The 27,166-nt window shown below is 29.1% G+C and overlaps 1 protein-coding gene across 1 annotated transcript in view; it reads left to right on the plus strand.

The window, feature by feature from the left end:
* The window catches only part of LOC112688816 (dopamine D2-like receptor), a 303,764-nt gene that overhangs the window by 264,639 nt on the left and 11,959 nt on the right, over window positions 1-27,166 (plus strand). The window contains exons 5-7 of the mRNA XM_025562204.1: window positions 123-226; window positions 4,553-4,700; window positions 6,431-6,776. Coding sequence (XP_025417989.1) covers window positions 123-226; window positions 4,553-4,700; window positions 6,431-6,776 — 598 coding nt within the window. The remainder of the gene's footprint in view (window positions 1-122; window positions 227-4,552; window positions 4,701-6,430; window positions 6,777-27,166) is intronic.

Genomic DNA, 27,166 nt, shown 5'->3' on the forward strand with positions numbered 1-27,166 from the left:
ACGCTGCCCTCTGCAGCTATCATAATAATAACACATATACGATAATGCGGTATAAATATATATATACATACATATGGTATGCTTTCACGGGGTTGTTTTTAATGGCTTTTTTGTGTTAACAGGACGACGAAGAAGAGGGCGGATCGCCCGGCTCGGATGACTGCCACATCATACACAACGACAAATCTACAGACTTTATCCTGTCCACGGTCATGGAAGAAACCGCGTAAGTGTACTGCGTACGATTCTTACGCCGCCGTTGCAATTCTTAGAACGGATTTCATTCGAGGCGCGTCCTTGCGCGCCCACACGAATCCAATTTGAAATAATTATTACATCTAATCGTATCGGGATTAAAAGATTTAACCATCTGAAACACCTTTAATACAACATCATAATTGGTTGGATCAACCAACACTCTTTTAAAATAATAAAATGTTTTGAGCCTTACAATGGATGCCTCCGTTTATTATTCGTTTCGTCCGCGCATGTATGATTACATTATACAATCGTTTCAATTGACTAAAATTATTACACATCATTGGTGTGTTTGTAATACGTTGGCTGTTTGAATTGTGTTTTGATAATGTTTGAATTTCAAACGACTTAGGTACACAGGTAATATATCTTGTTTTACCATCCAATCGAATGAACAGCAGCTTGGTGAGTGATAAACAAAATTGTGTCCACGTGGAATTTCAAAAAAATATACGAACATTTCGACCTTTATTTGTTTTAATTGCTAAAATTAGTGTTGTAAGAAAAATTCAAAAATTATTTCAATAAGCTTGGGCAACAATAAAAAATTAGAATTTTGGAATGAATGTTAAATGTCCGCATTGGAATATCAACATCATTGAATATTTTACTAAAACTACCTCAAAACGAAAATTATATTATATGAATTAAACTATAATTTCATCAATACAATATAATTTCTAATATTATAAAATCATCTTGCACTCCTGGTGTATTGAATGTTGAAAAAATGAAAGATAAAATAAGTAATTATGAACAAAACAGATCGTAAACAATGTATATGTAACAGTGTTCCTATTAATAAATTTTACCTATGATAGTAACACATGCGTTGCTTAATATTTATTTCAGAATCACCGAGAACATTTTCTTTATTTCACGTTTTAACGCAAATATTCGTAGCCTCTTTCATTATACTCGATACAAAATAGTTCATTCTTGTGTGCAAAAAGCCGATGTGCAAATATTAGAGATATTTTTAATTCAAATAACGGTCTAATGGAAGTTAAGATTTAAAATTTAAAACGCTATTACGGTTTAACAAATATTTTATTTGCAATTCAACTATAGTGTGAATAATGCAGTTAACTTATTAGTGCTCAAAATATCAAAGAAAAAAAAAGTTTATTTTTAATGTTGAAAACAAATGATTAAATAATTTACCATAGCGTTATAAAAATTAATATAAAAATAAGCTTAATTAATTAATAAAATTTTAATTATGATGTTAAATAAATTACTGATAATAAATTTAAGCTGAATATGCATATATTATAATGATAGTATTAAAAAGTAATAACGAATAATAAATGGTTTTCGTAATTGTTATAAAGATAAGTTTTAAATTTAATTTAGCTAAACATATTTAATTTTTTTTTTTTTTTTTGTTAAAATACATAACAGCACTATTTCCGAAAAGGTATTCGTATTATAGTTATATATATATATATATATATATATATTTATTTATTTATTTATTTATTTATTTTCGGGTTAAAAAAGCTAAAAGGGTTTTCACTACTCATTTGGTATTAAATATTAATTTCATGAATTATAACGTAACCCTTCTGAATTAAGTATGAAACTAGGACAACAGTAATACATTTTAAAATTTTAAAGTAAGTATTGTAACAAAGTTTCTATTAAGTTCAATATTGATTGTTTTATCTTCTAAAATAAAATTATAGACAATTACCAATAATAATTATCTTCAATATAAGTTAATTGACATTTTACGTTAGATACCAAAATATTTCATTGAAACAGTGATGAAATAAATGTTTCAAATTACCAAATACTATTTCAATAACGTGCTTGTTTATTTGTTTATTTGTTTTGATAAGAAAAAAGTTATTACAATTAAAACAATTTTTGAAAATTATAGTTTGAAAAATATTAAAAGTGCACGGATGACTACTGACTATGATGGTGTAGAATTTATACACAAATAAACGCAAATCTTCATGTTTTATTTACCAAAAGTAATCTCTTTAAATCCACGTGCATTATAAAACTACAAACTTGAACCAAAAAAAAATGAATAAATATGTATATTGTGTATTATATGTTACATAATATTATTTTGCGTATTGCGTTTAGTTCTGAAGAATTTGTATTATATTATTTTAAAAGATTATTTTTATATTACAACTTGAATGGTCATAAGTATTGTTTTAGTCATTTTTATTATTATGAATATTATAATAATAATAATAATGATTATTATTTTTATTATTATTATTATTATTATAACAAATGTTCGTTTTACTATTATTGTAATTGCTGTGAATCTATTAATACATCGTTATTTCGATGGAGAAATTTCGGATATTCGGAGACCAGTCGGTTAAACTTAAACTTACAACTTTGCTTTGAACCCAGACCACAGTCCTAACTGTGCGCAAACCGTTTAAATAAATGGGTCAGCACGTGGAAACTAAAGCGTCCACATATATATAATACTTAATGGAGCGGCGGTGGATATTAAACTATGAACGGTCGACGAGTTTACAGAAAGTCGTCAAGAAACACTGTTAGGGCGAAACATTTTGATGAGACTTCGCCTACCGTTTAATCGGTCATTTCGCCATAACATCGTATAATGGTGGCCAACTGGCATTTACGATAACAATTGTTATTATTACTATAACGAGCTTCCACGCTTTGCCTGGATGATCACACATGATTTCTCACTACGTGCGGCACGCGTGACTACGTGATTCGAATGCGAACAGGTACAAAAATACAAATATAAAAAATTCCGTGGATAATCTAAAAGTGTACCTAATTTTTTTCAACTATTCATACACAATTCCAAAACAGTATTCGACGTGCTTCTTAGACCCAAGATCGATCCACCAAAATCGGCAATGTTGTTACCGTCTTGTATGGCGAACGATGGCTTATTGAGTATATGCGTGGGCAAAATCAAAGCTAACGACGACGAAGCGATAAGTTGATACAATGTGTTAATATCTACGTGAAAATGCACTCGAGTTGAATTGATTAAACGTCAATGCGTAACGCTACGACACCAGTTCTTTTGACGAAACATGCCGATACTAGTGGATTGATTGTATGCTTGCTAAACCAACTTGAAGTATCAGATCAAAGGGTTTTGATCTTCCGTGAGAGTTATGGTCAATCTTAAATAGAATAGGAACCGAACTAGGTAGAAGTAAAAGCCTACTACATTAATGAAGAATGGAGCTATCTCCTCTTGAAGAAGCAAACAAAATACCAAGTATATCGTGGAAGAATATCCAATCACTAAATTTGAACTAGGAATATCAAAATTACATGAAGCTAAAACAAAGACAAGTAATTGGCTAAAAATTCTAGAAATACCACTATAATAAGCAATCAAGTTCCTGATCTTAGTAACCATTGAATTAAGAATAGAGTTTTGTCACATTTCAAAAATAGTTATGTAGTTATAATTTCAAGTTTTAAATTTATCTAGTACCTATTTGTTGTTATAATTTCTTATTCATTTATTTATCATTGTCTAACTTATAGTAATTAATTAGCATTTTTCTATTTTACAATAAACCGATACGTCATATGCAAAATAAAATAATAAATAATTGATCTTAGAATAAATTTACATTTTTTTTGATGGTTAAGCTTTTACCCCGATCAAATATAAATCCATAATTTCACTTATAACTCTATGCCAATACGGTTATATTCCACTTCAGTGTTTACATTTGAAATATTACCATGTACATATTATATACAAGGGTTTTAACAAAGCAATCACCTAATTATGCAGAACGAACTGCTGTGCGAGTATACGGTGAGAAAATTTAAAAAATATTTCATGGGACAGTAACGAGCTTTATTAAGTTTTCACATGAAAATAATTTTTTATATCGCCACGTAAATTTAATACTGTTCTGCGTTATCGCAATTGTTATAATTTAGGATACACGGTACGAAGTATACCGTTGTATTTAAGGTAAAAAATTACGTCTGACAATAATATAATATCGACGAATAATAATACGCACGCATAATATCATTACAATTATAATCATACTATAATAATTATAATAAAAATCATAAAAAAAATAATGGAAATAATAATAACTGTAAATTATTACCCGGTAAATAATTCACCGGCAAAATCTAAGTCAGACACTTAAACAAGTTAAACAAAATCACTTCGTTGTACAATACTTTGTTAATGTATTTTATTTTGGAATATCTCAACTTTTCAAAATAATAACACTCATAAATTTAACCCTTGCCATTTAAAGTTTCAGTTTCAAGTTAAATTATTATGTTACAGGATGGTGGCAACGTTGGCTACACCATCAAACCTTACTGCCGACCCAAACGGAAACTTGGGTTCCAGACCGCAGGATATGGATCTTGTTACAAGGGTCTTAAATCCTAATCAAACAGTCAGCTCCATTAGTGATAAGATCGGTGATAAGGTAAAATTAAGTAAAAGTTATTTCTTATTGTATATATTATAGAAATATGTGTTGTGCACAAACATATTTAACCAATTACTACGTAAACTATTGTTAGACAAAAACTGAGCTCAAATTTTAACATGGTATTAAAATAATAATTAAACATTAAATAGAAACAAAAGTAATTAAATGAAAAGACTAATTTTACTTAGCACAATATATTTATTAATATTTTTATTATTAGCATTTTTTATCAAAATTTTAACCTTAAATCAATATCATATAAAATACTTACATGATATTTAGTAAAATATCACTAAAGTAACTTTGTTATAATAATTATCGTGGGTTCACCGAAAACTATTGACTCTACGACTTATAGCCGAACATTCTTGTAGAAAAATCGACAATCGCTCCAAGTGTATAGAATATTTATACTAAAAGTACGTGAAACGAATATCTATATGAAAAAATATATTCAAATAATATTTTTCTTCCACGTTGGTGCTGTGGTAATATATTTTGAGCTCATACTTTCAATTTCTTCTGTCACGCATCGAACGGCACAAATCTTAAAATTCACTTTTCACGTAAATACATTTGTTTACTAAAATTATGATATGCCAACATCAGTGGCGGATTTAAAGGTTCAAATGAAGTCGGCAAATCCTAAAGAGGGGCCTCGTAATAAATGTATTACTAACATTCTTAGCCCCGTTTTACAAAGCTGCTTGTAAACGATATTACAGTTTGTATTATAATTTTTTTTTTTTTGGTAAAATTTAAAAAAAATTAACTATAATTTTTTTGGGCTTCAGTAAATAATTTAGGAAGGGGTCCCGTCGGCATTCGCCGACTAAATGACCGTTAAATCCGCCACTGGCCAACATGAGTAGTAGATGCAATAACGGACGACTGCTAGTGTTTAAGTTCATCTTCCGTCCCAAAACTCTTCGTCTGAAACACGTGTCATGTAGAGAACAACTCTGGATTTTTGTTATTGAAAAATGGAAAAAATCGTACGAATCGAATCATTTGAAATTAATAGAAACCGTTTAGACCAGCGAGTTAGTAACCTTTATGTTCACGACTCACCTTCGACGGTCAGCGATGCTATTGTCTTCCCGTTCGTAAGCACAGGCGATTGTATAATTATGTTATGAACAAATCAGTTAATGAAATGTCATCCGGAACGTGGTTTGTGGCCTCAAAGGTTATCTCGATAGGGATTCTCGTATCACGAAACGTTAAAATAAAACGTGACACTCAAAAGTACACTACTGGTGTGACGTTCCGTGGTCGGTGGACGATACGCGTACATGAGATCGCAATCGTGTTCGAAGGTCTACGAGTAAAACAATCATTTCTCTACGAATTTTAGGTAAAATAACTACATCATACGGGACGAAACGTTCCGCGTAAATTCGTAGTAAAAAGTTTTTTTTTTTTTTTTTTTTTAAAGTAGATAAACATTATCTATGGTTTAGAGTTTTCCGGTAACTCTTTTCAACTTGTTTCCGGATTAAATCAGAATTTTTCGAATCCGGCGCGTTGATAAAAAAAATAATACGAACGACCGTCAACCGTTTTTTTCCTGTTAGCGTACAGTGTACGTCGTCGCGAACAACGTTGTATTCCGTTTCGAACGTGAAAAAAAAAACAGCTTCTACCCCGTCACGAACCAAGCGAAATGCATTTTTCGCCGATAAATATATCGTCTGAACGTTGCTGTTTTCCTGGATTATCAGGTGCCGACGAAACGCAAAGACTCCTCGTCGACGGCCACCACGACGACGGCGGCGGCAGCGGCAGCGACCGCGGTGTCGACGGTGACGGCGACCATGGCGCAGCAGCCAACCGTCGACCGAGCGAACCGGTCAACGCAGTCCCTGGTGAAACGGTCGTTGTCATCGATGCTGCGCAACGGGTCTGACGAGGACGGCTCGAGGTGTTCGAAAAAGGAGTACAAGACGGCGGCCGAGGGCAGCAGCCGGTTCACCATATACAAGGTGAACAAGGCGAGCCGGAAGAAGCGGGAGAAGTCGTCGGCGCGGAAGGAGCGGAAAGCCACTAAGACCCTAGCCATAGTCTTGGGTAAGTCGTCGAAAACGTTTTATAGCCCTTGCGCGCTCATCCCCGTCCCCCCATTTTGGTGCCCCGAGAAAACCGCGCCTTCTCGTGCGAAACGGACGTTTTCTTCGACCAAAAAAATTTGCTTCCCGACGCGACAACAATTTTGTAAGGATGTTGCTAATAAAGAGGAATTTAACGATCGATTACGTTAAATATTCCACGGCTGTCATTGCCTTTGCGTGTCGAATGTGTGTGATCGCCGGACGGTATATTTTTTTTTTTTATCGCTTTGTGAGTCACAGTTGTAAGCGAATTTCCACTACACGCTGATAAAAATAAATACTTAATATTATTTCAGGGAACGCTTAATTGTTGTACAAAGTTTGGCGGTAAAACTTCATAGTCGACGAAATTCTACGAATATAATTCAATCTCCGTTATTTTTTTTCTACGCTACTACTGTTAATGTTTTAAATAGATTAGAAACTTTGCACGCAGTTCATGTTAATGAATTAATTAGTACCATAATTTCCAACTTTGCTTGCAATTATTTCTCAGTTCAAAATAATACAGATCATTGCGATCAATTATTTTAATTCTGAACATTTCTCGGGTTTAAAGCTTTGCTGACAAAATGGATTTGTTTTTGTGGTAAATAATATATAAATATGACTGTTTACAAACCACTTCCTGCGCAGAGGCAGTTCACAAAGTCACAAATCTTGTTCTTATAATTTTATTTCTGTATTGTATTAAATGGGTACGAAATAAGATAAAGAGCTGATTTAAGCTTGAAAACATTAATTTTACAGACAGAAATGCACAAAGTATGGTTATACTTAATGGAAAATAATATTGAATTAGGAATAGAAATGTCGAATAAATCTAAATGGGGAAGTGTATATTTCTTTTTGTTGAATTTTTGTCTGACCAAATAAATTATAATGCTTTATATATTTCAATTTTAAATAACCATTTTTAAGAAAAATACATTAATACTAGTACTTCGTAAACAACTAGTCTATTTACTTTATATATTCAACATTTTTGTTGAAGGTATAACATTATTTCCATATAGTCCATAAACTAAATAAATTTACAAAAATATAAATTAATAGCAAAAGATAAAATAATTGCACAGGTCTTACAGTTTAACTAAATAAAAATTTTATGGATTTGTATGTACTCATAGATGATGATTTTTAAAATTATTATTTAGATCGTTAAAATAAGTAGATATGTAAATCCCGAATAATCAACATATTGTTGGTATATAATATTTTTTTGTACAATGATCGTACCTTAATTTTTCTAATTTACTCGTACATAGATCTAATTTAGAGTGATTTTTCAATATGTAGCATATAGAATATTTTTTATAGAAAACATTTTGAGAATGTTACTTAGCTTCCAACTATTTATAATTTTCTTAATTTTGGATCCAACTCTGTTATCTATTTGTTGTCTTATTTAAGGAGACACAAACAAAAATATATTATAACGAATTTACTTTAATAAAATATTAAATTCCAATAAAAATATAATACTCCAGAAAATATGCAAAACTATAGTAAAAAATTGTACTATTATTATACTATTATTTTAGCAATTTAAATAATAAAAAAAACATACTGTTTACTATTTCAGCATTAATATTATAATATTTATTTTAAATTCATTTCCACTCAATAAATATTTTATAATTTCTGATATAGTTTTAAAATAATTTGCTTTACGAGGGTTTGTTAATAATAATAATAATAATAATAATAATCTTTCGTGAATCAATACTTTTACCGGATACATAACATACAAATGATACGTTCATTTGAAATATAACACGTACCTATATGATACAATTAGAAATAATGTACAATGCGAATCAAATATTATTTATCTGAAGTACTTTTGTACGAATTTAAGTAATATTATCATAAGGTTATTCCATCAATATGAAATTTTGTTTGATCTCAAATACTCAATAGTACTGGCGGAGAATTGTGGTGCCAATTAAAAATGTTTTGATACGCAATGTAATAAAAACTATAACAGTACCTTCAGTTGGTTCTCAAATATTTATACTTTTGATGAAAAGATATTTTTTTTCTTCTATTAATATATCAATATATATATATATATATATGTATGTACATAAATCGATTATTAAAAAAAGAAATCGGAAATTTTTAGGACCATGCGTTTTATACCATACATAACAAATATACGTACAAAATTATTCTAACTGAAAAAAAACAACTACAAAAGGGTTTTTAGTTTTTATCCTATCGGACAAATGAATTGCAATTCAATACATTCGAAAATCAATTATGATGGCACATATATACCAAAAAATAACTAATGTTCGGTCGAAGCACCAAGTATACGGAAATATCGAAATTTCTTAAGCTACGGATAAATTGGATGTCATATGGCGTTTCATGAAAAATAAATTAACAGTGCATTTTATTAACGAGAACTGTTTCACTTCCATCGTTCCGCTTTAATCCAGAGGGAAAGAAATATATTAGAACGCCCAAACGAATTCACCTGCAAAACAACGCTACATGTTTGTTTCTTATACAGACCCCGTTATTCATATCCCGGAATTCGCGTTGTTTGTAGTGCGTTTAAAATCTTCACAGTCGATGATACACTAAGGAATTTCGTTTCGACGATATTATATTGGATGGCTCGTTGCGTGCAGATGGGATGTTTAGATGACGTGAGTTTCAATTACGTGATACCCAATATTCTAATACCGGGAACTGCGTAGTCGCACATTTTAATTTTAAACAGCTTTCGGGTAGAAGAGCGGAAAAATAAGGTGAGAGGATGGAGGGCCGTAGTAAGTGCTGTACGAGTTTAACACAATTAGTTCAGTACGTGAAATATCGGAGTACTTTCGAAGTAGGATATTCAGTCGATTATTCAACGCGAGAGGAAATGCCAGGAAAAATTGGAAACAATATTATATGTGTACCCAGCTACGACGCATTGCATTTCAACGCGCCGTGTCTATCTCCGAATCGCGTATACTCCGAGGAACACGAAAAGCCAATATGAACTGTTTATTCTGCAATACGGTATTGCATAAAATGGAGCTCCGTCTTATATGGTCCGTAGTGTGTCGATGCGTATTATATATTTATACGAGTGTGCACGAGCGCATCCGCATAAACAGATATATACACTCGCACATCCAATATTGAATAAAATATATAAGAGTATCGTGTGATTCTTACGCGTGCTCACCACTTTTTTCTGCTAACAGATTATGCATTGTTTCAAATACTGATTTATGGAAAACGAGTACGAGTACAGTAACGTGCACTGAAAATAATATATTTTTTTACCCGTACATTTTACGATTCGTTGGGAGTAATCAGTAGACATTTGTTTTTCCAATTTTCACACCAATAATTATTTCGTTGATCTATAGTGAACAGTTGAATTTCCATTGTGAACGTTTGGATCGGTGCTCTCGGAATTATTCAGATTTCAAATTACGGAAAGAGTGTGAAACGGTATCAAAATATTGATATTTATGGTTTAAGGAATTATACAGCGATTGATATTGCCTATTAGTAGTATTTATCGATATTAATTTGTCCATTCACATAGTGTCTATAAACTCATGTGCTTAGTTATGTTCTATTTATTATCTGCTTTATTTTAAAACTGTAATGACAAAATAATTTTGTAAATATTTTTTTTTAATATTTAACCATTTTTTGTGCGCAATTTTAAATTTAAATAATTCTTAAAGTATAACTTAAAATGTTAACCTTGCTATTAGAAAAATTCTAAAAAAAAATTGTTGAATAATTATATGTGTGAACAATAATAGTACACTTATTTGAAAAAAAAAAAGTTCATATTATCCTGCCATATACTCCTTAATATATACAAAATAATTTAAGTATTATTATATAATCTTATACAGATACGTTTTCCATAAATCAGAATGTGAAAAATGCATAATTTGAGCATAAAAAAGGACGTTCTGTATATAAAAAATCATCTAATGTATAAAAATTCAATTTTTTTTTTTTTTTTGTTTTACATTCAAGCGAATACAATATTATAAGAGTTATGTGTTTCATTCGTAATCGTTGTTACATTTTTAAACACGCACCGTTAAATCAAACATATGAGTGTAGAGATTGGTATAATATTCAGCAATAATCTAATAAAATCATTCAGACGTATGAAATAAATATGACAAATATTCAAAAAGAGCTAACTGGATATTTACAATTCATGATTTTTTCTAACACGCACAGTTGATTTTATGCAACCACCATTCAAAATACAGTGATAATAGCCGGCGCTCCAAATAGGCAATCTCGTTGCATGAATGCGTTGCAGCGAAACAAGTTAAAATTAAATACTTTGTGATTTCTTATTAAATCGAAACTGTATAAAATACGTTAACACAGTATTCCTGGACAATAAACTAAAAAAATGTAAAAACAAAGAGATGACTAAAACTAAGTCACTCGACGAAATTAAAATTTAAATAACACATTCGTTGTGTATATTTTAACTTAAGTCTTTACGAATAGAAAAGTGTTCGTTTTTGAGCTTAGATTTGAAAAAATATAATTTAAAACTGAAAAACAAACAGAAATATTCTACATCGTAAGAACAGTATAATAAAAAAAATAAAAAAAGTAGTAAGTAGCACTGAAAGTAAGTACATTATACATTGAAATAAAATATACATGTTCCCGAAATAAACCGATTACAATGATAATTTAATGAAATAGGATTTCTGTATTTCTCTATACTTCTTACCGTATTTACAGTAGGTATTTTTCATTATTATATTATTTCTGTCGTTGTCAATTTTCATAAAATCTTCGTTTTAACATGTATCGCATATACGTGTATCTATATTAAAATTTTCTTTTCTTCGGATGACCACAACCCTACACGATATTATTCATTTATTTGACAAAGAATATACGCCATACAGATTTATTATCATTACACAATATATCTATAGATAGTCCTATTTACTGTTTTTTTTTTCGTTTTTCAATAATACGTAAAATTGAATAATAATTCAAAACAGTTTATGGAAATGAAAATGAGGGGTCCAAGTGTTTATTATTCTCATGGAGTGGATGGATATTTAAATATTTAGGACAAAATATTAGGATGTGGAAAATATTATATCGAAGTTTGAAATAAGAAAGTGCATTGAAATTAATTTGAAATCATGGTGAAAGGAAATCGATTATATCGTTAAATATATCCCCAAGAACGATTAAATTTTCTAAACGTTTACACTCATATAAGCAAATCAAGCTTAGAAGGATCAACGCAGGAGAATAATCGTGAGTAGATCGATCAAAATGTTTGTATGACTAACAAGCCTCGAGAAATATAATATAATGTTTTCTCGTATGTTCAAGTAGACTCGAACCATGTTCTAGTTTTTGTATAGGTGTTTTAGATGTTGATGTCTAAACTGTTTTGTGACTCGAGTAATAAAACCTTCGACTTTGAGTACGTCAAGCATTTTCAATGTGTTGATCTATGGTATGGGACTAAGTGTATAGAGACAAGAACACACTTGCGTGTCCAAGTCCAGTCCTCCGAGACTGGGAAGGCAAATTGCAAAATTACAGTTTTTTACACACAACATTAATTTACTTAACTGATGTTTGTGACTTTCTTCCCGTAGTACTTACAATATAAATGTGAACGTCTAACATTTAGAAAAACTATGATACCTACTATAAATTATGTCCACTATAAAATAAAATAAATGCTTCTACACGAAACAAACCATTAACGTTATTTCAAACTGAAATTGGGTTCCTACCTATTGAAATTGAATGATAAAAAATACATTTAAATTATTATTATTAAAAAATAACCTACTCGCACCACTTTTTATGAACACAATCATCCGTTACACCGGATTTGATGTGTCTCTAACTTTTAAGTTCTTTGAGCTGTAAAAAATCTTTCCTATTTTCTTCTAACCTCACCACGTATCTGATTTAAATATATCTTCAATAATACATACATATTTAATATATTTATATTAATATTTATATATTCTCTTCGTGTTACCCGTTAGTCGTGATACGCAATATTTTTACTATCATTATTTATAAGAACGTCGTTTTTATTTAATATTAACTATCATCAACTAAAAACAATTTCAGTTGTTTAATAATTAAACACAATCGATTGACATAGTAAAATCTTCAAAACAGTCTCTGTAGAGGTAGCTGTCCTCCGTAGATATGCCTACGAACAAGGCAAAACAGATGTTCTTGTTCGTAAAATATATTTTCTCGTAATATAGTAAAACATGACGATCTATGTATTTATATTTAAATCGATGTTTAAATTTGAACTGTGATTTGATAAAGACGTAAAATGTTCTGTTTTCGTTTTAATTAAACGTCTCTTGCTTTATACTAATTTGGAATGACTGGTATAAAATTAACTTTTGAATTTTTTTAAATTAAACCACTTCTTGATTTTCAACATACTTTGCTGTTAAATGATTCTCTATACAAATATATAACAATAAGTGTTTTAAATTTAAATTTTTAGTAAAATTATAGTAGATATAATTTTTAATGATTAAAAACATGACGCATTTATAGCAGTTTCAAGTGGTTTAACTGTGATATTACAAAGTGAAAGTGTATTAATTCACAATTTTCATTTAAAACGCAATACGAATCAATTAAATACACAGCTGTATCATAGCATTTACGACACTATCAGCAATACAATGGTCGTAGTTTATTAGTTTTGTTATAAAACCTTATTGGAAAAACTGTTCAAGTGTACCGAAGCATATGCATCTAAAAGTGTTATGCACAACGGGTTAAGAATACATATGTAGAATGCATTTTCAAAGTACAATCAACACCGGAAAACGAAATAACGTTTAGCATTGCAATCGAATTTAGCGTTGACCGATATTAACTTCACCGGTCGATAAAACGAACCGTAAGTCTCAATCGAATGAAAATATCGAGTAACGTGATTCGCTCAAACATCGCACCAAACATCTTGAAAACATATACAGGGCAAATATTTAATGAGAGTACCGATGAGTTCATTAGGAAAACCATTAACAATACGGTTTTGCTGTTGGAACCATGTAATCGCGTGATTCACGGAAAACACATTTAGAATATATGTATCTAATAACGTTAATTATTAATCAATGATGATACGAAAGTATTAAAACGCGTGGACGGACAAATAAACTGAACGAAAACGCACATTTCACTTTTTTGTCTACATATTTCTATTATATAATACGGTGGCGGATCCAGGATTTTCTTTTGAGAACATACGGAAAACATTTTATAACATTGCAGTTAGTGATTGATAATGCATTAAGATAATAGTAAGTAATTAAATAAATTAATTTAAATCTAAGACTACCAATTTCTTGTATGAATAAAAATACAAATTATATATAATACTTTCCCTCATACTAAAAAAATATATATATATATTTTTCTTGATTCATGAAATTATTAATTTTTAATATATATTTTTTCTGATTTTGGGGGGGGAGTAACCCCCCCCCATCCCCTTAGATCCGCCACTGATATTATATAATTATATGCACTGTGTATTGCTTATTTCGATATCTTCGATAAACGTAGTAATATAATCCGACAAACATTAGGAGAACACGATCGCTATACGTGAGTAACGGAAAACCAGCTGTATAAAATATCTAACGTAAAATATGAAAAACCATTTTAACCACATGTTTATGGGTTGCGTGTAAGTCGTACCAATGTGCACGTGTATTCCGAGAGCGTATTCGAATATTTAAATTAATGTGTTCTCTAGAACTGGCATTTCATTTAACTTGTAACGTTTATTCCAGGTATCTATGCTACGCTCGTTCCGTCACAGCCTCCTTTGTAATATGATTTTTAACGTGAATGTGATTGTTTATTTTCAATATTTTTTGCCATACATTAACTTTTCTTTGATAATTCTTTATTTGAAACGAATTCTACAATATATTTAAATTTATGGTTTTCTCGTGATATTTTTGTAATTTTTGGATCCAGAAATCGAATTCGACATTTCTTTACCAAGGAGATTTTAATAGTTTACGTGATTTATATATTAATAAATACAATGCAGGATATCAAGTAAATACTATTCAAAGGTATATTGTTATCGGACAATAGTTATGAATAAGACTTGTTCAAACTTATTTTTTAATACATATTATAAAATATGATTTTATTCCATGATTATTAAAAAATGAAATTATTTGATGTGCATTTATTTAGTATATCATTTAAAATGATCAGAAATATTATCATAATTTTTTAATACATTATTTCGGATTCTAAAGAGCACTAAATTCCTAAACCTAAAAATTATTTTGATTATTATTATTATTATTATTAATATTATTAGTATTATTGTTATAATTATATTTTATTTTATAATATATTATTTATATTATTATCATAAACGATTAACTCTCGGCCAATATTTACGGCTCTGTTAACAAGTCAAAATACCGGTTTTAGGTGTTATCTGGACGTGACTAGCTATTTCTAGACCGTCCAAGGATGGTTGGCATCAATTGCCGTGTTTGGATGTATCTTGGCTTCTGTGTGTTCCAATCGAGCGATGTAATCATGGGTCATCGATTGCACGTGATAACAAAAAAAATAAATACTTTCAGGTCTTAAGCATCGAAAGGTTGGAAAACACGAAAATCGATCGTAGACAATTGGAAAACATGAATTCGCTACATCTCGCTTGTTTCTCTCTCTCATTCTCTCCCTTTTTCTGGTTTTTGCATCAGATTACTACTGATCGACGATGACTTTTAGCTAAATATTAACTATGTGTTCATGTTTTGCGTAACGGATTCTGACCTTAAGTCGTCGCAATACAGGGTGATGAATATCCCGGGTAGTGAAGGATACGACGACCTTCATATCCACGACTGGAGGTCAAAGCTCCCATATGTTAATGTGTACAAACGAGTACCATATCGTTGGTGGTCGGTCCAATGTTGAGAATAAATCAATTTCCGAGGCTTTTGTGAGAGTAGCTTTTGCACTCAACAAGGGCGACATTCATTATGTGTATAATAATTATTATATTTCTTGTCCACTAAAATAATGTGTTTTACTATCGTCATCTGTTATGATTGATTGTTAAATTAATAAAAAAAAAAAAAAAAATTAAATATATAAATATGTAAATAATTTATTTAAAATTATTAAAAATCACTGGTATTATATATTGTAAATGTAGTATAATATGTTTGACTTACTTCTGTCATTTTCATAATAATTAGTGTAATGTACTACTTATTACAATCAAAACATATAAATACCTAAGTAAATATGTGAATTATAATTAAATTTTATTTGAATATACATTTTACGTAATAAAGTGTACTTATAACATAAATACATATTTTAATCAAGGGCAACGTATAATCATAAATGTGTTAACCATTTAAACGATAATAATTGTGTAACTGGTATAATTACAAAGATTAATGACGATTATGTTCTTGAATTTGTATTCGAGTTACAAAAGACTGTGTTCTAATTTGAATTTTACGAGATAAATTCATAAAAATACGTAAAATATTTTAAAAGTTGAAAAGAAAATTAATTATAAACATTAATGAACATTATGGTTAACGTTAAACATTTTGAGCTGAATTTATAAACGTATTTTTATTCTCGATGATCGCATGTTAAAAATTCAAGGTATTAATATATTTTATGGGTTTGCATACCTCTTGAGACTGTTTTACCGTATTCATTATACATACAGATTAAAATATTATTCTATTGTTTAATGAAGTAATTTTCTCATAAATAAACACGCGGGTGCGCGTAAAGCCATTTTAAAAATGTTTATTAAAGTCACGGCCTTTAGTTGTCATTTTTTATTTTTTAAGTGTTTAACAAGTTAAAATTGTTTAACTTTCAAGTTTATAGATTTAATTAATATTACATTTCGTTAAGGAATGCTAATCTAATATACATACTTAATTAGTAGACCATAAAGGTTAATAGTTAAGAAAAATAATGTCATGTGTAATGAACACTGATTAATTGATTAAAACTTTGTTCAAACACTTGGAACGTTATTAGCATTTTGTTAGACATGATATACTTTTTTTTTTTTTTTTATTAAACATAAGACATTCCTAGCCTAAGGCTATCTAAATCTAAGGATATTTGACGGTTTACATAATAGTTTTAACATAATAACATGATAATTAAAATATTTTTAAGTACTAAGGATAATATTAACAATTGGTAATTAAAATACAGAAGTAACAAGGTGATTACAATAATATTTTGATATTTACATATTTACAATAGTAAATATAGTAACTGTAGTCTTAGAGTGATCTGCTGGAAGAAGCGTATGTGTAGGGTGAAGATTTGAATGTTGGGAGGTGGCTTAGTGTAAGAGGTCGTGGGGACGATCACGCTTTAATTGACGATGAGTTGGGTGGGTGAAGAGGTTATAGTGAATTGTACCTGATGAGTTTGGAACAGAGCAGTGGAAATTCTAAGTTTTAATATGAGCTTGTATATCTTGGATTTGAAAGTGGAGATTTGTATTTCTGAAAAACCACGGAGCATTTGCAATTATTCTGAGGACTTTGTTTTGGATAATTTGCATTTTTTTGATGTACGAGGATGCACAATTACCCCATACCGGGCAAGCGTAGGTAAGAATTGGGCGTATAATTTGCTTAAAAATTAAGAGAGCATTTTTTTTGAATAGTTGAATTTTTGTTCAGGATGGGATAAAGCATTGAGATGCGCTGGTATGCTTGCTGGACTTTGGATGAAATGTGGGATCGCCATGTGAGTCGTTTGTCAAAAGTTACACCAAGGTATTTAACCGTCGATTGCCAGGGTATATTTTCACTGTCAAATTTTAGTTGTGGAGGAGTAGTATAGCAACGTAGACTAAAAATAACACCTATGCACTTCGAGGCGTTGATTTTGATCCTCCAGTTTTGACACCAGTGTGAGAGGGTATTTAAGTGATCTTGCAGATTTGTGGATATTGCTTCGATGTGATTCCGTGAAGATGGTTGTATCATCATCGAAGAGACTCGACATACTAAATTCAATAACTTTATTTAACAAAAAAAATATATGAAAGCTATCCCTCGTTTTCCCAGATATAGTTTTATTTTCTATGTCAATTAATTATAAATTCATTGATTTATTACCATTTGAAAACTATATATTTGAAAACTGTCCACGATAATTATTCGAAGAACTGTTGTTGTTACTCTTTTATTTCAATCATTTCGGATACACCGAAGTGCCTTGCAAATGCAGACAATGGTTTTAAGTAATGAAACTAACCTGCGTCTTGTCTGATTAAACGATGGTCGACAAAATAACATTGTTTAAGTTACATGATATAAATTTTCTATATTAGTTAGATATATTGTGCATTACACGTTGTTGCTAATGATGATTGCATAGCAAATTATGGTACCGTCATAATTACCCGTATATAGTTGTACAACGATCTTGGAATTCAGAAAGATAAATGAACTTTTAACCTAGCTATTATTATTTCTATTATTATTGTTTATTATTGTTATAATTACTATTACTATTATTATTATTATTATTATTATTATTAAATATTAACTTACGGTCGGTACGATACCTATTGAAAAATAATAATTTATTAAAATCATTTGTATATAAATAAATAAACAAAAAGTTCATACCTATATAGAAATAAATAAATAAAAACTTTTGCTAGGAATATTGCAAATATATTGAATATATGTGTAAAGTACGACTGGTTTCGAATTAAAAATTCATTTCAGGTATATACAAAGTTAACGAAATTGCGACAGAATATGAAAAATAAAAAATAAAAATATAATCGCAACTCAATATTAAAATAAAAATATTTATTATTATTTAATAATTAATAAATCATTAAATTAAATTAATTGTTTTTGTTATTTTTTATATTCAACTTGATATTTTTTCACATTCAGTTGCAATTTTATTAACTTCGTATACACCTAATGATGAATTTTCAATTCAAAACCGATCGTACTTTACAAATATAATGATACTTCAGACTAAGATTTTATTTCTATAAATAAGCTATTCATTTAGTTATTTATATATTCATTTATGAGTGTTTACCGTTTCATAATTTTAATTTTATTATTTTTTTTTTATTGAAAATCATTAGATGGCGTATGGAAAAAATCTACACAATATACTGTTATTATTTTTCAAAACATATTTCATATCCAACTCAACATTAATTTAATTTACCGACGGAGTATGCATGTAATACCTATGTATTCTGCTCAACGGTAATATGACTAAAAAAATTAAATTTATGCAAATTCAATTTCATGCGCAACTAATAATGAATTCATCTAGAGTGATTCTTTCATTTAATCCATTCAAGTTTTTCAAATTTTATATCAGGTATCTTAATGGAAAAAAAACTGTCCTTATAGAATAATATTATTAAAATCTCGTGTTCTTATACATTTTTGTTTTAGAATCCTTTTTAGCCATACATAATTTTAACAGAACATAATAACATATTATTAGATGTTATTTTTTATGTTAATTCATCAATTAAGTATATCATAAGGTTATTTATATTAAAATATGAAATTATAATAATATAAAAATCAATAAATATTTATGATAAATCGTGCTTTTGAATTCTTGAAATTGTAATCATACTCACTCCATAATATTATTTTTATACATATGATTTCCATATAAAATATTAAAATCCCACTAAAGCATTTCCGATCAATACTTTTTGTTTCAATTTATTTTGGACAAATTTCAGTCATAGCACTGCTATAAGCCAAATTTAATATTGATTTTGTAATAAAATTAGAAATTAATTTACAAAACGTATAAAATAATAAAGGAATAGCGTTGAATTTGTATTTATAAATTTAATTGAATTCTTTTAAATTGTTAAAAAAAAAAACACCTGTCATTAACTATTAATCACCATTTGAAACTATATTTTTTTAAATTTTTTAAATTTATTTAGAAACGAAATCGAATATATTTGAGATGATAAATTAATTTAAAAAATGTAATGTATTAAGTATTTAAATGTCTTACAAATAATTTAAATAATTCAATGAATTTAAATTATTAGACGTGATTCTATTTTATTTTGTAATCTGCATATCGTCGCCTCAGTTCAAGACTGCAATAACTCAAATTATGAAACTACTGGTTTTAGAATGAAATAAATCACCTCTAGAGGTAAATAATTCAACTAAAAGTTTTTGCGTTTTAGAATCGGAACCGTATTAATTTTACAAATAATATCACGTAGATAACTCAATTCTGAATATTTTACAGTTATTGCAGTTTTGTACTGAAGTGTCGATATCTCAATAATAGTTTTTTTTGAGTTATTGCAGTCTTGAACTGAGGCGATGATATAATAGTATTTAAGAATTGGATAATACGAATATTCTTGATTCGTAAAATACATATAATTTATATTTATTAAATCAGTTTTGTAAATTGAATAAAAATATTTAACACAAATATAATTTAAAACCATCTTTGAAATAATTTTAGAATAAAAATAAATTATTATTGATACTTCGGTAGTGTTATTTCTTAACGTTTAAGTCGACTTTGAGAAGTGTATTTTCTAAAAGAAGTTAAGTAATTAATTTACTACTAGTGCAACACTTTGAAACAGTTTCTGTTTTTTTTTTTTTTTTTTGGTATTTGTTTTTTTACCTCGGTCTTAAAGAATCATTAATTTAATTAAAAAAATAATAACATCGACCAAAATTCATTCACCGTACTCCGTTTATTTCCGAACAAACAACATATTCAGTACGAGTTTTGTTGTTAGTATCGTCTGTTTTGTCGATAACTGCCATGGATAATTCATGATGTACTTGGCAACTTCACGGACAATGAAAACGAATCGAGAATTAAGTAAATTATTATTTTTGTTTTCGTAAATAAAAAAATAAAAAAAAATCAATTAGTTCAGGAAAAGTAGTTTACAAAACTATAGAATGGTTTTCGTGTTAGATTATGGTATTTTTTTTTTTTTATATTTTACGAATCGCTATTTGCTTAAACCCATTCAACTCATACATCTCGCGTACAATTTCTTGCGCACAAGCTATGTTCAACTTATCGATCCGGTCTTAAAATTTCCCTGTATTTTCTTACTACATCAATCGATATTTGTTTTAGACGTCTCCGATAATCGTTGTCGACCCACACAGCATTTGGAAAATTATAATATCCTCAAAATATTTTTTAATGGTTAATAAAACAATATTTGTTCGGAAATATTATTAAAATATTAGAATGATATTGTCATAAAAAAATCTTTTATCTAAATAACTGGGCGACTTATAAGAAATATTATGATGAAAATATTCATGTAAAAATTTGGATTCAATGCGATTTCAACTGTATTCAATCTAAACTTTTTTCTTCTTACTCATTGATTGAATTTATAGTAATATGACTTTTCGAGACTCGAATAAACTATATTGATGCTTACAATTTTTTACAAAGACTCAAAAACTTCCATTATGGTCGAATTAATTGAAAATATGAATAATTGTTTTATGGAAGTATTCTTAATATTTAACTATTATATTTTAAAAATTATTATGTATAATATATTAAAATTGTCACATTTTCACCTCAACGATTTTTGGCAAGTACAGTACGGGTTGGTGGTTTGTTTGGTTTTTATAGTTAGTTATAATTTAACTGTTTATTGTAGTAATGCAGTGTACCACTAAGCAGTATTTATATATAATGTACAATATGATATGATAGTTAATCACTTAGCGTTATTTATCTAGATAAGATAAAAGATAACAAAAAATTTATCTAGATAAGTCCCAACACTGAATACTATCCTGTTAGATGGTTACGAATTAATACATACGCGTGTTCATCAGATGTTTAGAGGATGAAAATAAAACTATGTGCAACAGTTTTTTCACCCTACATATTTGATTGTAAAGAACGACACGTAAGTGGGAGGATTAATTACAATTTTTCTACGTAGTCGTCGCAAACAGCATGTCGAAGAGATAATTTTCAAAAATATAATGTATTATTTGTTTATCAAAATTACCATTAAACTTAATATAATTCGGATGGACGGACATGAATCACTAATATTCTCTTCGATTTCCAATCTTCAACCACGTCACGCATACTACCTACACCTACTAGTAGTGTTGTTTCGTAAGGTGTTCGGGAAATTTTTTTCTTCCATCCAAATGTCTGCGCTGGACCGCAAAGAAATCAACGGACATTTTTATAAAAAGCGCACCAACACGAATTAACGGTGAACACCATACGTATTAAAAAAGATGTTTTGAAATATGGAAATCCGTTGCCCGTCCGAGATTGGGGATAACGGCAAACGAAATGATTTATTTTGAAAAAAAAAAAAGAACAAGACGGTTGTTTGAGCATTTAGGGCACGGTGCGTAGCCGCTAACAACCCTCTCTCCTGCGGGTTCTCCCGCGACGATGATACATACGCATGCACCTGTGCACACGTCGTCCCATTCCATTTCCTAGTACGCATTTGCATAATGACCGCCGCGAAAACTCCATTACCGGAATTCCGTCGCGCAGGAAATCGTCCGCATGCATGTTCGCGGCTGCCGACAACCGTGATAGAACTCCGTGGAAACGCGTTTCCATACATCGTCACAGGAGTACATCTGAAAACACGTATAAAGTGTACGGACGACGTGGCGATGGTAGTCCAACCTTTCGCAGTTGGTGGGCCAATTTACATTTTCGTAAAAAAACATAAAGGGCTGTTTAAAAAATAAATAAAAAAAAAATATTATTATAATCCAGTAAAACCTGCAGTCAATAACCGCTGCCTCATAATGATTGTAAAAATAATATTGACTTCCACGATCTCCCACCACGAGAAATCGGATTTGCGGTAGCCAAAATAAAAGCACGATTCCTACTTAGTATACATACATTTTACAGTAAAAAATATAAAACGTATACAATCGTATAACGATTTTGTTGTAATATTATTGTGATTTTTTTTTTTTTTTTAATCGAGTAGGGTCAAAAAAAAACTTTGAGGGCCAACGGGTTGGACCATTCTGGTGTATACGCCATGAACCGCAAACTCAAAATAACTAGAGGACAAGTTTTTAGTACTTTAAAATTTGGTGGGCCATAGCGAAGAAAGCGAAAACGAAAGAAAGAAAATTGACAATTAGCGTTTGTTTTGATTAATTAAATTTTACAACTGAACCTATATTTTCTCGCAGAACACTTCGAAAAAATGCGTTTTAGCTGGAAAATTCTTTTGTTTTTTTCTTTTTATTTTTTAATCTACTCGCGAAATTCACTGTGTACCCCACACGCTTATTTTTCGTCGCCAGCCATTGATGGCAGTTTCGACACGTTTTTGCTCAATCGAACGACCGTCCCACGTTAAAGAAAAAACGACGACAACGGCACTGAACCGTCATGAATTTCTTTTCGTTCGTTTTATTTTTCCCCGCACGCACGTCTCCAGCACTCTCCGTGGCTTTTAGCCAATAATATTCACTACGTGGCGCGACGACAACATTCGGTTCAAAAGTAATCTTAGTTATTTACGGTAAATATTTTTATTTTTTATTTCTTCTTTGAATATACTGTTTTCGTTTAACACCTCATTTTCACTGTCCGGAATGTTGCAGAAAACCACCGTTAGGGCCGTTATTTGCATTCATGAATCCCGTAAACCAATAAAAAACGGATCTTAATCAAGATTTTTTTAGTTTTATGACCATTGTCGTGGAGAGATCAAAGTGAATAGACCGGTCGATGTTTCTCGAAATTAGGTTTTTCGACGATGGAAATCTTTTACAAGTCAATCTTGTTTGGTTCGTATCATATAAATCGAAGTCTTAGAGAAATAAAACACTGAAGTTTGACCTTTAAGCGAATTTTTATTCGCAATATATTTAGACGTAAAACTACTGTATTACATTTACTTTATGAATTATCGTACAGGCCGTTACCGCACAATGTATTTTTAAACAAAACACACGTTTTGTACTACTACGGTTGAACGTGGTGTTATAGTTTTCTGCGTGCACCGGAGAGAAATGAATACCGGCTTCGGTTGTATGATTATTTCGTGTTTTATAATAATTTTTCGTTTTCACGTTCAAATACATTTCAACTACGGTAATGATTATGTCAACCCATCTCTCAACTTGTTTCATAATTACTCAAAGATGTAATCATTTCACATTGTTTTCTCTGTAGATATAAGAAAATTTGATTATTATTTTTGTTGTTCTTCGCTTTTCTTTGCTTTCTTGTTTCATATTAAATTTTTATCGTGCATTTTATCGTGCTTAATATCGGTGTTAATTTCTTCATTTCTTACATGCATAACCGATAACCACTTTCTATGTAGAAAGAAAAATATTATTAAACAAATTTTTCCCACATTGTTTTTAGTATTACAGTTAAAACTTTCGAACTTCATTACAGATTTATTCTCAGGTATGTTTGTTTTTATTCATTAACAATACCCGCGTGTAATTTCCTTCTATTATTAAAATATATCATAATAACTGTGTATGTTTATTATGTGTTATGATAATTTATATTCGTATAGCTCATAGCAAATCTAAAAAATAACTTATAATCGATACTAATAGTTATTTCTTACCAAAATTATTTTTTAATTTTTATAAACGATTTTTTTTTTAATTAAATGAAACGTGTACATAGAGTTGGATGTACAGTTTTTTTTTTTTTTTCTGGCAGCTTCAAAATATTTTTTACTCGTATAAATATATTGATATTAAATAATAAAATAATAATAATAATAACAATATGTTCATAAATACCATTAAAATATTTTACCATATACATTGTATTTTATTGTATTTTTTTGTATTTTTTTTTTTTTTATAGCTATTCATGCTAAAACTTGATATAACAGGAATATTTATTACAAATTAACAAACTATTTATATAATTGGACCAGTTTGGTCTAATTGAATAATAATTTGGGATCTTACCATGCACTCAAATAACATTCTTTTTAGACATTCTAATCAATTGTGTTGTGGTTATCAACCAAAGCCCAACGTACATTTCTGTTATTCTCCCGCGCAAAGACTTAAAAAAAAAGTGCTACCACAGAACTGACCGAAATAATTTACAAAATTCAAGTATACATAGTAATACTCTAATATCTCATATATTCACCGTCATCATCACAAAAACTACATTGCACATATTAAAACTAAAATGTTATGGATATCTGTTAAATTAGCAAAATATGTGTTACGAATGGGTTTGTTCCTCGACACGTTGGTCGTGTTATTTAAATTATATTGTAAATATCAAATTTTCTTATTTTAATAATTTCTATACAGATTAAAATAATTGGTTTTAATCATAGAAAAATAATAATAATTAGTATACATACACTTTTTGATTGCATAAATTAATCGTTTATTATGTTGTTGAATTGTTGAAAAAGTAGTTACTGCCAGTCTACAGTTTTTCAAGTAAACTGTAAACATTACATTTGTTCTTGTAGAATAATTGAGTAATTTTCTGGTTATTATTAAAACAAAAATCAGGTTTATTTTAACGATTAACGAATTCAAAAACACGCGGTACAATATTGTTCGGAAAACTTCAAGAGAAATAAGATTTCTTGTTTTATTCGCGAGACGTCTCATAATCACAAGTTTTGTGCAAGCAATAGATAATTACCACAGCGCAGTCTTCGCGTAATGCAGTCGACGAATTTTGCTACATATATATATTCTTTTGTCAATTTTCATCTAGGGTGAATTTCCAAAACGACGTATTCGAGTTATTTCATGAGCAAATATTTACATACTTTTTTGATCTTTATTTTTTGAATCTTTAACGTTCAACATCTCATATTTCAAGCTTTTAATAGAAACTCGTAACGTTTTCAAACATCCAAGTACAATATTACAATGTATCGTTTGCTGCGATTATATATACGTAATACTAATGAGATATTAATTTTTAATGGCGAAAATCACAAGCCTCACGAACAAAACACTGACGAGATAATCAATATCAAAATAGAAAATCAACGTTCACAATTTATCAAATTAACGTTCATATTATGAATTGCAAACATATTATATTTTATTGAATAAATACGTTCAACATATTCTTATAAAATAATTTATATTTTCTTACCTGAAATTCAAGGTTTCTAAGTAATGCGTTTTCTTTTGTATTAAATTACGAAATAAAATATATTCTTTTCAAATTATAAACTCCTTTTACTTAATTCATACCAAAATTTCAAAATCAATTTGAAGGATTATTTTTACGAATAAAATATACTGAAATAGTAAATAATTGTATATAATGACAATAATTATTTTAATTATATAGTAATTTATCATTAAATAAAAAAAAATAAGGATGTGAGTTAAGGTTAGTAAAAATAATAAGTTTCTATAATTTAACCACAGGATATATGAAATCAAAATGGTCACTTGTAGATGTAAACAAGATTCAGTTGTCATATTTATGGAGTTCTATTTTCTTACAACTTTAAAAGTGTTAACATTATTCATTGGTTGTTGTATTGAAAATATTGAACGTACTTCATGGTTTTCAAGTAAACTATTTATTATACCAAAAAATATATAAAATACACTGTGGAGACTCCATAAAAATGGCCGAATGATTTTCTTAATTCTCCTATGTTATCTGTATAAAATATTACCAGTGAACCTTCGAATTTCATTTATTCTGTGATGTAACTTAGTAGTTCAAACTACAATCACGAAGTCTTTAACGAAAATAAAGAATAACATACTCGTATTTATTAAATAAAATGTTTTTTTATTTAATATTTTTTTTTCATGTCGTTTGAGCTATTAAACTTTTCAATTACTAAACTAATACGACAGCTGCCATTTTCCATTTATAAAGTTTACATTTAAATTTAAAATATTTATTATAAAATAAAAGGGCTTGATAGATATTAATCTTCTCATTATTGAAAATATAATTGCAATCTAAACATCACATAATCTTTATTGACCTAACATATTTCAAAAGGAAATGTTACTTTATTAATTAATTAAAACAAAAATAATAACAATTTGTGTGATCAAAGATATATTGTATCCAAATATTAAAGGTGCACATTAATAAACATAATTTGAATTTAATAATGTAATAATTTAATAATCTGTTAACATGAAAATGAAAAATAACAGTAGAGAAAGGAAAGAATTTAGTTAACTAAATCAATGTAACGGCTTGGTACTAAATTATTTTATAAATAAAACGTAACACAACATTATTTGGAAAATT

Source organism: Sipha flava, unplaced genomic scaffold (genome assembly GCF_003268045.1).
Source record: "Sipha flava isolate LNK unplaced genomic scaffold, YSA_version1 40_pilon_pilon, whole genome shotgun sequence".
NCBI lineage: Eukaryota > Metazoa > Arthropoda > Insecta > Hemiptera > Aphididae > Sipha > Sipha flava.